The sequence below is a fragment of the Oncorhynchus keta genome, chromosome 28 (genome assembly GCF_023373465.1).
Source record: "Oncorhynchus keta strain PuntledgeMale-10-30-2019 chromosome 28, Oket_V2, whole genome shotgun sequence".
In the NCBI taxonomy this organism is placed as follows: Eukaryota; Metazoa; Chordata; class Actinopteri; order Salmoniformes; family Salmonidae; genus Oncorhynchus; species Oncorhynchus keta.
In genome coordinates, this window is record NC_068448.1 from 7,929,787 (window position 1) to 7,942,910 (window position 13,124).

Here is a 13,124-nt window from a genome sequence, read left to right on the forward strand (position 1 = left end):
CTCTGTGTTGTCTCTTCACACTGCTATGCTTTATCTTGGCCAGGTGGCAGTTGCAAATGAGAACTTGTTCTCAACTAGCCTACCTGGTTAAATAAAGGTGTTCTCAACTAGCCTACCTGGTTAAATAAAGGTGTTCTCAACTAGCCTACCTGGTTAAATAAAGGTGTTCTCAACTAGCCTACCTGGTTAAATAAAGGTGTTCTCAACTAGCCTACCTGGTTAAATAAAGCTCAACTAGCCTACCTGGTTAAATAAAGGTGTTCTCAACTAGCCTACCTGGTTAAATAAAGGTGTTCTCAACTAGCCTACCTGGTTAAATAAAGGTGTTCTCAACTAGCCTACCTGGTTAAATAAAGGTGTTCTCAACTAGCCTACCTGGTTAAATAAAGGTGTTCTCAACTAGCCTACCTGGTTAAATAAAGGTGAAATAAAAAAATAAAAACTATGTGCTCAGGGTTTGTCACGTCTTCACATTGTATTAAAAGGTCTCTTATCCATCCACTGTCCGCATTGTGATCAGATTAGCTGGTGTCTCCCTGTATGCAAATTGTTTGCAAATGATTATTTCAAAATAAGATTTATTTATTTGTTTTAGGTCAACCTGTCAATGATTTTAGGGGCCGGTATAATGATGAATACATTTTTTTTTATTATAGGCAAGTCAGTTAAGAAAAAAATCTTATTTACACTGATGGCCTACCCCGGCCAAACCCAAACCCGGACGACACTTGGCTAATTGAGTGCCGCCCTATGGGACTCCCAATTACGGCCGGTTGTGATACAGCCTGGAATCGAACCACGTCTGTAATGACGCCTCTAGCACTGAGATGCAGTGCCACACAGTTAGACCTTTGGAGGTGGGCAGAAAGATCACAATGTGTATTTTTAATCATCTACACCTGACAATGTGGGTTCAATCAGAATGTGACTTACTACATAATAATGTGATGTGATGTGATGTACCGCATGACAGAGGCCATGACACATCTATGACAGAATTGACACATTGTATGCAGAAGAGTTGGAGTCAATTACATTTAAATTACAGTCAATTCAGAATGGAAAGGCATTGAAGAGAATTAGAATTTCAGTGCACTTTATAAATTGACTGGAGTTGAAGTGGACTTGACCCCAATAACTACCGTGGGATATGCATCAACAACAACCTTGGGAAAATCCTCTGCATTATCATTAACAGCAGACTCGTACATTTCTTCAGTGAAAACAATGTACTGAGCAAAAGTCAGATTGGCTTTTTTCTAAATGACCATATGACAGACCATGTATTCACCCTGCACACCCTAATTGACAAACAAACAAGCCAAAACAAAGGCAAAGTCTTCTCATGCCTTGTTGATTTCAGATAAGCCTTCAACTCAATTTGGCATGAGGGTCTGCTATACAAATTGATGGAAAGTGGTGTTGGAGGGGGGAACCTACGACATTATTAAATCCATGTACACAAACAACAAGTGTGCAGTTAAAATTGGCAAAAAACACACATTTCTTTCCACTGAGAGGTGGGGTGAGACAGGGATGCAGTTTAAGCCCCACCCTCTTCAACATATATGTCAACTAATTGATGGAAAGAGAGTATTGCGATTCAAGATTTTATTGTGATTTGATGTTCCAAACATATTGCTCACCATACAGTGCCATCAGAAATGATTCACACCCCTTGACTTTTTCCACATTTTGTTGTACAGCTTGAAGTTGTGTTACTGGCCTTCACACAATACCCCATAATGTCAAAGTGGAATTGTGTTTTTAATGTTTTTTTTTACAAATGAATTAAACATCTAAAGCTGAAATGTCTCGAGTTAATAAGTATTCAACCCCTTTTTCATGGAAAGCCTAAATAAATTCAGGAGTAAACATGAGATTAATAAGTCATGTAATAAGTTGCTTGGACTCTGTGTGCGATAATAGTGTTTAACTGTACCCCACACATACAAGTCGAGCAGTGGATTTCAAACACATTTTCAACCACAAAGACTGGCAAGGTTTTCCAATTCCTCGCAAAGAAGGGAACCTATTGGTATATGGGTAAAAATGTTTGAATTCATTCATTTTAACACAAAAAACCCTGTTCCTGAAGAGCTACTGTCCTGTAGGTTTTCACTCCAACCCTGTTCCTGAAGAGCTACTGTCCTGTAGGTTTTCACTCCAACCCTGTTCCTGAAGAGCTACTGTCCTGTAGGTTTTCACTCCAACCCTGTTCCTGAAGAGCTACTGTCCTGTAGGTTTTCACTCCAACCCTGTTCCTGAAGAGCTACTGTCCTGTAGGTTTTCACTCCAACCCTGTTCCTGAAGAGCTACTGTCCTGTAGGTTTTCACTCCAACCCTGTTCCTGAAGAGCTACTGTCCTGTAGGTTTTCACTCCAACCCTGTTCCTGAAGAGCTACTGTCCTGTAGGTTTTCACTCCAACCCTGTTCCTGAAGAGCTACTGTCCTGTAGGTTTTCACTCCAACCCTGTCCCCGCAGAGCTACTGTCCCACCATAATGTCAACTGAAGACTAATTCATGCCTCAAACTTCTTCTTCTTGTTCTTCAGATCCAGTTTGCGGAGGATAAACAGGAGTTTCAGAAGTACCCCACTAAGGCCGGCCGGCGCTCCCTGTCTCGCTCCATCTCCCAGTCCTCCACAGATAGCTACAGCTCAGGTAGCTACCACACACTAGAGTTGGGTGATATCCAGATTAATCGTACCGTCATACCGTTTCTGTACCATACCGGTGTATACAGTATTACCAAATGTGTATTTAAAAAATACTCACAAAAAAAAAAAAAAAAACATTTTAGGCAACAGAGATCTTGATCCAGGAGGAGATGTATCTGCGGTGTCTTGACATCTAGCCACTTAGCTAAGCAAGTTAGCAAACCAAATGTGTAGCTGGAGCCCAGAGCTGGATAACATTTATTTGACACATCTTAGGTTTCTTATAGTTTATACTTAACTGATAGTTATATGCAGTGGCGTAGCACGGAATTTGAAAATCATACTGAAATACCCCGGTATGTGGTTTAAACGGTTTATCGCCGAAGCCTAACACACACACACACACACACACACACACACACACACACACACACACACACACACACACACACACACACACACACACACACACACACACACACACACACACACATACATACATACACACACCACACACACACACACACACACACGACTACTGCGCTAGGTGCTGGCGATTACCAGGGTGGCCAAATTCCTTCCACTGAAGAACATGTCAAGCTACTAACTACACTGTCTTCTATAGACTGGTATACCGTTGAGGAAGATATATTGATCTGTCTTCTATAGACTGGTATACCGTTGAGGAAGATCTATTGATCTGTCTTCTATAGACTGGTATACCGTTGAGGAAGATATATTGATCTGTCTTCTATAGACTGGTATACCGTTGAGGAAGATCTATTGATCTGTCTTCTATAGACTGGTATACCATTGAGGAAGATCTATCGATCTGTCTTCTATAGACTGGTTTACCGTTGAGGAAGATATATTGATCTGTCTTCTATAGACTGGTATACCATTGAGGAAGATATATTGATCTGTCTTCTATAGACTGGTTTACCATTGAGGAAGATCTATTGATGTGTCTTCTATAGACTGGTTTACCATTGAGGAAGATATATTGATCTGTCTTCTATAGACTGGTTTACCATTGAGGAAGATCTATTGATCTGTCTTCTATAGATTGGTTTACCATTGAGGAAGATCTATTGATCTCAGTTAATATTTAATGATTGTCTAATTCTTTCTTCTATCTTAGCTCTGACCATAGAGATATACACTGTAGGTGTGACTTTAACGAACAAAGGCTTCATTATGTGTCTGTGACTCTTTATCCCCTCAACACAATGTCCAGCTGCGTCCTACTCAGACAGCTCAGATGACGAGACCTCTCCTCGGGACAAGGCCCAGGCCAACTCCAAGGGCAGCAGCGACTTCTGCGTTAAGAACGTCAAACAGGCAGAGTTCGGCAGACGGGAGATCGAGATCGCAGAGCAAGGTGCAGAATCACTGGTCTTGCATTCACTTTCCGGCATCGTTCTGATTGCAACTATGATAGATGTGCAACCAGGCCAGCCCAGTACAGCTTGCATTGGCTGGGCTCTGCTGGGCTCAGTATTGTCAAAAGTGGAAAGTGCTGACATAGGATCAGTGGGATAGAGGGTACAGAGAGTGTTTGGCGCCTCGTCAAGGACTGACTCTGGATCAGTAATTATAAGGTAGAGGTCATAGAGAGGAGCTCAGACTCGTATCACATGACATCCATTCTGCTGTGCTGAGATTTAACGACTGATATCGAAGTCATAAAGCAGGTGATGACCTCACTGGACCTGTGTCAGATAGACAGTGGTGTCCAGGGTTACAGGAGCAGGTCTGAACCTGTCTGTCTGTCTGTCTGTCTGTCTGTCTGTCTGTCTGTCTGTATCTCTCTCTGACTCTGTCTGTCTGTATCTCTCTCTGACCCTGTCTGTCTGTCTGTCTGTCTGTCTGTCTGTCTGTCTGTCTGTCTGTCTGTCTGTCTGTCTGTCTGTCTGTCTGTATCTCTGTATGTCTTTATTTCTGACTGTCTGTCTGTCTGTCTGTCTGTCTGTCTGTCTGTCTTTCTCTCTGACTGTCTGTCTGTCTGTATCTCTCTCTGACTCTGACTGTCTGTCTGTCTGTCTTTCTCTCTGACTGTGTGTCTGTCTGTCTGTCTGTATCTCTCTCTGACTCTGTCTGCCTGTCTGTATCTCTCTCTGACTCTGTCTGTCTGTCTGTCTGTCTGTCTGTCTGTCTGTCTGTCTGTCTGTCTGTCTGTCTGTCTGTCTGTATCTCTCTCTGACTGTCTGTCTGTATCTGTCTGTCTGTCTGTCTGTCTGTCTGTCTGTCTGTCTGTCTGTCTGTCTGTCTGTCTGTCTGTCTGTCTGTATCTCTCTCTCTCTGTCTGTCTGTATCTCTCTCTGTCTGTCTGTCTGTCTGTCTGTCTGTCTGTCTGTCTGTCTGTCTGTCTGTCTATATCTCTCTCTGACTGTCTGTCTGTATCTCTCTCTGACTGTCTGTCTGTCTTTCTCCGTCCTCTCTTTCTCTCTCTATGGTTGTGCAGATCTAGGCGATGTGCCTAGGTCTCAACAGCTGTTCCTGTCAGTTCTGCTCTAACTAACCCTAGAGCCGTTGCCTAGGTCTCAACAGCTGTTCCTGTCAGCAATGCTCTAATTAACCTGCAGTGGTGTAAAGTACTTAAGTAAAAATACTTTAAAGTACTACATAAGTAGTTTTTTTGAGGTATATGTACTTTACTATTTATGTTTTTGGACAACTTTTACTTCAATACATTCCTGAAGAAAATAATGTATTTTTTGCTCCATACATTTTCCCTGATACCCAAAAGTACTCTGTACATGTTTAATGCTTAGCAGGACAGGAATATGGTCCAATTTAAGCACTTATCAAGAGAACACATGGTCATCCCTACTGCCTCTGATCTGGCGGACTCACTAAACACAAATGCATCGTTTTTAAATTATGTCTGATTGTTGGAGTGTACCTATGGCTATCCATACATAAAAATAAAAAACTTAAGTATATTTAGAACCAAATACTTTTAGACTTTTTTACTCAAGTATTATTTGAATGGGTGACTTGCACTCTTACTTGAGTAACTTTCAACCTGCAGGCAATATGGAGGTGATCTTGTGGGTTTTACTGTCTCACTGGCCTCTCTTTTTCAATATTATGCTAAATCTAGCTTCGTATTCCTGCCTCTCTCGTTCACTGGTGTACTCTCCCAAATCCTTTCATTCTGACTCGCACTATCTCACCCCCCTCTCTCTCTCTCTCTCTTCCCTTTTTTATCTCTCCTTCTCTCCGCCCCCCCTCCTCCTCTCCGCGCACCCCCCCTCCTACTCTCCCCCCACAGATATGTCAGCCCTGATCTCGCTGAGGAAGAGAGCCCAGGGGGAGAAGCCTCTAGCTGGGGCGAAGATAGTGGGCTGCACCCACATAACAGCTCAGACTGCAGTACGTCAACTTGCTCTCTCCTCCACCCAGTGTTGCCGACTTGGCAACTTTAGCCAGTTTTCAGACCCCCTCCAGCGACTTTTATTGGTAAAAGAGGCTAGCGACAAATTCAGCTACTTTTCAGGCTGCCTTTGGGAAGTTTTGCCACCAAGAGTTTCAGTGGTTTTGATGGCATTTTAGCGACTTTTCTCACTGAATTCTGCACCACAGAAGAGTGGGAGAAGCTGTGGGTTCAACAGAAGTCACAGCAGCAAGGCAAATTGGTGATGTGAGGTCGCAACGGCAAAACATCTAGTGACTTCTAGCGTCAAATCAAGAAACCAAAAGTGGATCTCACTGAAAAATAGTTGGTAACACTATACAATCATACCACACCATACTTCATCTTAGATTTAGAGAATACCAAAACATCTTAGATTTAGAGATACTCACCGTACAACATCTTAGATTTAAAATACCCCTCTACCGTTCTTAGATTTAGAGAATACCTCTCTACCGTACAACATCTTAGATTTAGAGAATACAATCTTAGATTTAGAGAATACCTCTCTACCGTACAACATCTTAGATTTAGAGAATACCTCTCTACCGTACAACATCTTAGATTTAGAGAATACCTCTCTACCGACAACATCTTAGATTTAGAGAATACCCCTCTACCGTACAACATCTTAGATTTAGAGAATACATCTCTTAGATTTAGAGAATACCCCTCTACCGTACAACATCTTAGATTTAGAGAATACCCCTCTACCGTACAACATCTTAGATTTAGAGAATACCTCTCTACCGTACAACATCTTAGATTTAGAGAATACCTCTCTACCGTACAACATCTTAGATTTAGAGAATACCCCTCTACCGTACAACATCTTAGATTTAGAGAATACCCCTCTACCGTACAACATCTTAGATTTAGAGAATACCTCTCTACCGTACAACATCTTAGATTTAGAGAATACCTCTCTACCGTACAACATCTTAGATTTAGAGAATACCTCTCTACCGTACAACATCTTAGATTTAGAGAATACCTCTCTACCGTACAACATCTTAGATTTAGAGAATACCTCTCTACCGTACAACATCTTAGATTTAGAGAATACCTCTCTACCGTACAACATCTTAGATTTAGAGAATACCTCTCTACCGTACAACATCTTAGATTTAGAGAATACCCCTCTATCGTACAACATCTTAGATTTAGAGAATACCCCTCTACCGTACAACATCTTAGATTTAGAGAATACCTCTCTACCGTACAACATCTTAGATTTAGAGAATACCTCTCTACTGTACAACATCTTAGATTTAGAGAATACCTCTCTACCGTACAACATCTTAGATTTAGAGAATACCTCTCTACCGTACAACATCTTAGATTTAGAGAATACCTCTCTACCGTACAACATCTTAGATTTAGAGAATACCTCTCTACTGTACAACATCTTACCTTATACTGTCTTTGGCTTTCCTGGTAGTCTAGTCTACTTGATCAGACATCCAGTTGTCATGAACAAAACATTTGGCACTTGACTCCTGAAATAGCAGCATGATTGTTGTTTAGATTACTTGACAAGAATGTATTTTATGTGTGTTAATGTGATGTAATATTTTATTTATGATGTGGGCTGTTGTTGTTTTGTTGTCCTGTTTGGACCCCAGGAAGAGTAGCTGCTGCCTTGGCAGGAACTAAACGAGATGTGTTTGTTTATCCCCCCCCCTCAGGTTCTGATAGAGACCCTGGTAGCTCTTGGAGCTCAGTGTCGTTGGACAGCCTGTAACATCTACTCTACTCAGAACGAGGTGGCTGCTGCCCTGGCAGAGAGTGGTGAGAACTTATAATACTGTCCTCTCTTTCTTTCGGTCAGTCTCGCCCCTTCCCTCTCTCTCACCCTCCCTCTACCTCTCTCTCACCGATCCTCTACCTCTCTCTCTACCTCTCTCTCACCCTCCCTCTACCTCTCTCTCACCGATCCTCTACCTCTCTCTCTACCTCTCTCTCACCCTCCCTCAACCTCTCTCTCTCACCCTCCCTCAACCTCTCTCTCTCTCACCCCCCCTCTACCTCTCTTTCTTTCTGTCTGTCTCGCCCCTTCCCTCTCTCTCACCCTCCCTCTACCTCTCTCTCTCACCCATCCTCTACCTCTCTCTCTCACCCTCCCTCTACCTCTCTCTCTCTCAACCTCCCTCTACCTCTCTCTCTCTCACCCTCCCTCTACCTCTCTCTCTCTCACCCTCCCTCTACCTCTCTCTCTCTCACCCTCCCTCTACCTCTCTCTCTCTCACCCTCCCTCTACCTCTCCCTCTACCTCTCTCTCACCCTCCCTCTACCTCTCTTTCTTTCTGTCTGTCTCACCCCTTCCCTCTCTCACCCTCCCTCTACCTCTCTCTCTCTCACCCATCCTCTACCTCTCTCTCTCTCACCCACCCTCTACCTCTCTCTCTCTCACCCTCCCTCTACCTCTCTCTCTCACCCTCCCTCTACCTCTCTCTCTCTCACCCTCCCTCTACCTCTCTCTCTCTCTCTCTCACCCTCCCACTACCTCTCTCTCTCTCACCCTCCCTCTACCTCTCTCTCACCCTCCCTCTACCTCTCTCTCACCCTCCCTCTACCTCTCTCTCTTTAACCCATCCTCTACCTCTCTCTCTCACCCTCCCTCTACCTCTCTCTCTCACCCTCCCTCTACCTCTCTCTCACCCTCCCTCTACCTCTCTCTCACCCTCCCTCTACCTCTCTCTCTTTCACCCATCCTCTACCTCTCTCTCTCACCCTCCCTCTACCTCCCTCTCTCTCTACCCTCCCCCTCTCTTTCCCTCTCTACCCTCCCCCTCTCTTTCTCTCTCAATTCAATTCAAGGGGCTTTATTGGCATGGGAAACGTATGTTTACATTGCCAAAGCAAGTGAAATAGATAATAAAGTGAAATAAACATTAAAAAGTGAACAGTAAATATTACACTCACACAAGTTCCCCGAATAATAGAGACATTTCAAATGTCATATTATATACAGAGAATAGTTAAAGTACAAATGGGAAAATAAATCAACAGAAATATGGGTTGTATTTACAATGGTGTTTGTTCTTTAATGGTTACCCTTTTCTTGTGGCAACAGGTCACAAATATTGCTGCTGTCATCTCTCTCTCTCTCTCTCTCTCTCGCTCTCTCTCTCTCTCTCTCTCTCTCTCTCTCTCTCATCGGAGTGCATGCTGGGAGTGAGTCGTCAAGCAGGAGTGATTGTGAGAGCGAATGGAATTTCTTTTCACTCTATTGGGTTTTGGTATGTATATATATATTGATTAGTTTAGTTGTTTTAAGGGTATCTTGTTTAACTATCACTAAGCACGTATAGGGGTGGTGGGATCTTTGAGGTTGGTTTTTCGCGAGGGCACAACCAGCGGGTGGGGCTGGTTGCTATGGCCACTCGCAGAAGTGTAGAGTTGGAAAAACTTAGTCGGAGGCATGGAGTAAAGATTCCTGCTGCGGGTGTTCAGTGGAAGAATGTAGCTTGGCTGTGGGTGCTATCATTGGGTATGATAGCATCAAATCAGCCTCAAGGATGAATAGTGCTGTAGTGATATTCTTAGATTCAATTGAAAAGGTGAATAAGATAGTTGAGAGGGGTGTTGTGTTGCGGGAGACACAGACGCCGGTATTTCCGCTTATGAATCCGGAGAAGAAAGTTATACTTTCTAACGTGCCTCCATTTGTTAGAGATGAAGTGTTGGAGCGAGAGTTATCTCGCCATGGTCAAATCGTATCTACAATAAAGAAGGTTCTTTTTGGATGCAAATCTCCGTTGTTGAAACATGTCGTGTCTCATAGGAGACAAGTGCATATGATTTTAAAAAAGGACGGAGATGAACTGAATTTAGCGTTCAGTTTTAAGATTGATGGATTTGAGTATGTCTTCTATGCATCTACTGAATCAATGAAATGTTTTGGCTGTGGAAGAGAGGGGCATTTGGTGCGTAGTTGTCCCGAGAACGAGCGTGCTGAGCCTGGTAGTAGCTCTAGTGCGGGTGCAACTAACGCACCACCGCGAAGGGATGAACATACTAAGGGTGCAGGGGAAGAGAGAAGGTGGGCAGATGTGGTTGGAAAAGTAGGAGAGGAAGGCATTGTGGATCCGGGGGCAATTATGGTAGATCAGAACAAAGAGGGAGGGGAAACAGTAGGTGAGATTGCGACTGCCGTCGCTGAAGTGGTGCTGGAAAATGAAATTGGAGGTCAAGAGGAGATTGAAATAACGGAAAAGGAAGCGGATGTTTTCAAAATACCGAGGAGTAAAAGGAAGAATTTAAGGGGTGGTGAAGGGTCTATTCTATTCGATTGAAATAGTGGAACTCATGACGTTGGTTGAGACCACAGGAGATCGAGGCCATACTCAGGCCCTCAAGAGGAGAAAAGCTGCATTGGCAGACCTGCTGGGTATCAGAGCACAGGGGGCATTGGTGAGAAGTAAGTTTCAGGGAGTATCTGAAATGGATGCCTCATCCAAATGTTTCTTTGGTTTAGAGAAAAAGAACGGACAAAGAAAAATGATTCATTGTCTCAAATCAGCTGTTGGACAAGAGCTCACTAGCCCTAGTGAAATTAGAAAGAGGGCAGTAGAGTTCTATGCTGAGCTCTACAAGTGTGAGTACAAAGAGGATAAAACAGTTTGATGGGCTCCCAAAGGTGGCTGCAGAAGCTCAGGTTGAGCTTGAGCAACCATTGTCTTTGCAGGATTTATACACTGCATTAAAAGGCATGTAAAATGGAAGGGCACCAGGCATTGATGGGCTTCCCGTTGACTTTTTTAAGTCTTTTTGGGCTATGTTGGGAGAGGATTGGTTAGAAGTAGTTAATGATAGTTTAACCGGAGGGTTACTACCAATAAGCTGCAGAAGGGCTGTCCTCACCCTACTGCCCAAAAAGGGTGACCCGAGGGAGGTGAAGAACTGGAGGCCGGTGGCTTTATTGTGCACTGATTATAAGATATTGTCAAAGGCTTTGTCCAACAGGCTGAGGGAGGTGATGGGGCAAATCATACATACGGATCAGTCCTACTGTGTTCCTGGCAGGCAGATAGGGGATAACATTTCTCTGATTCGTGATTTTTTGGACGTCTCTAGGGCTATTGGGTTGGATGCTGGTCTAATTTCAATTGATCAGGAAAAGGAAATTTATGGCACACGTTTGAGGCGTTTGGGTTCAGCTCTGGTTTTATTGCCATGATAAAGGTGATATATGGTGACATTGAAAGTGTATTGAAAGTTAACGGTGGTTTGAGTGCTCCTTTTAAAAATAAAGTGTGTAGAGGTATTAGGCAGGGATGTTCTTTGTCAGGAATGTTATATGCCATTGCTATAGAGCCACTACTAAATAGCATTAGAAGTCGCATTGCAGGGGTGTGCCTTTCAGAGGATATTCCTCCTATTCGTCTCTCAGCCTATGCTGATGATGTAGTTGTGTTAGTGAAAAATCAAGCGGAAGTGGATAGCTTGAGTCTAATGGTTGATCGTTTTAGGGGAATATCCTCTGCAAAGTAAATTGGGAAAAGAGTTGTGCTTTACAGATTGGAGAATGGTCTGGAGGGATCATGGCTTTGCCAGGGGGGCTAGAATGGTGTAAGGGAGGTTTTAAGTATCTTGGAGTGTGCCTAGGAGATGAGGGGACTATGGAAAAAAATTGGAGTGGGGTGGTTGAAATGGTGGAAGGGAGGATGAGGAGATGGCGTTGGTTACTATCTCGTATGTCATATAGGGGGCGCACTATTATAGTTAACAATGTGATTGCCTCTGCACTGTGGCATCGGTTGTCAGTTTTAGAACCACCATCTGGCCTTCTGGCTAAGATACAGGCAATTATTGTGGATTTCTTTTGGGATAAATATCACTGGGTTCCACAAAGTGTTTTGTATTTGTCAAAAGAGGAGGGGGGACAAGGTCTTGTACATCTTGCTAGTAGGGCTGCTGCTTTCCGGTTTCAGTTTATTCAAAGGTTGCTTTATGGACCTGGAAAATGTGGTGTGGAGAGGGGTGGCAGGTCTTATATTACAGCGGGTTGGAGGATTAGGTTTAAAGAAGGCTTTATTCCTGGTTGATAGTAGCCAGATTTCTAGGGAGGGGGTACCTCCGTTTTACAGAGGCCTTCTCAGAGTGTGGAGCATAATGAAGGTGTCCAGACGAACTTCAGCGGAGTCAGTGCATTGGCTGTTGGAGGAACCTGGTGTCTGGGGCAAGACTGGATTGTACAACTGCAGCTGTTCCACATTTCTCCAAGATTCTGGTGAAGGGGAAAATCATCACCTTAAAACAGTTCATGGCCATGGCTGGGCCCGCCTTAATGGATGGAAGACGGGTGGCAGAACATTTGGGGATGAGGTCGGAAAGGATTGTCGGACAAAAGCAGGGGAGCTGCAGGAAGGCTCTGTCAGCAGAAGAATGGGGTATGCTTAGTAGCCACAAGAAGAAGGTACAAGATGAAGACGTCTCATTTCCAAGACTAGGGATTACACCAAATATCCCAGAGACAGAAAGAAAGGCGTTATTGCTGGATTTGAGAGGGTTGGAGGAGGTGGGTTTGGATGAGGTGAATGGGAAGGACTTGTATAGGGGGTGTGTCAAGGTGTTGAATAAAGATAAATTGAAAAATAGAAAAGACACTCCATGGAGGGTAAGATTGGGCATTGATGACAAGGTAAAGCCAGCATGGAGAGCACTGTACAAGCCACCGTTACAAAAGGGTACTGGTGATATGCAATGGACGGTTTTACATGGCATCATTGCAGTTAATGCTTTTGTATCTGTTATTAATTCAGATGTTAGAGATGGATGTCCTTTTTGTAATATAAGAGAAACATTTTTCACTGTTTTATGGAGTGTGAGAGGATAAAACCTCTATTGGAAATGCTGGAATCTGTGTTTAAAGCTGTAGGGGAGTTTTTCAATAACACTGTTTTTATTTTATCAATAACAATGTTTTAATTTAGGGGTTTCAATATAGTAAACAACAGAAAAGAAAATGTTAAATTTTATTTTGGGACAAGCTAAGATGTCAATTTTTCTGAGTAGGAAACATAAGATAGAAACGGGATATG

General features: G+C 43.3%; 1 protein-coding gene across 1 annotated transcript in view; it reads left to right on the forward strand.

Annotated features, from left to right (window-relative positions):
* The window catches only part of ahcyl1 (adenosylhomocysteinase-like 1), an 80,482-nt gene that overhangs the window by 46,267 nt on the left and 21,091 nt on the right, over positions 1-13,124 (forward strand). The window contains exons 2-5 of the mRNA XM_052484707.1: positions 2,556-2,664; positions 3,898-4,041; positions 5,938-6,038; positions 7,767-7,869. Coding sequence (XP_052340667.1) covers positions 2,556-2,664; positions 3,898-4,041; positions 5,938-6,038; positions 7,767-7,869 — 457 coding nt within the window. The remainder of the gene's footprint in view (positions 1-2,555; positions 2,665-3,897; positions 4,042-5,937; positions 6,039-7,766; positions 7,870-13,124) is intronic.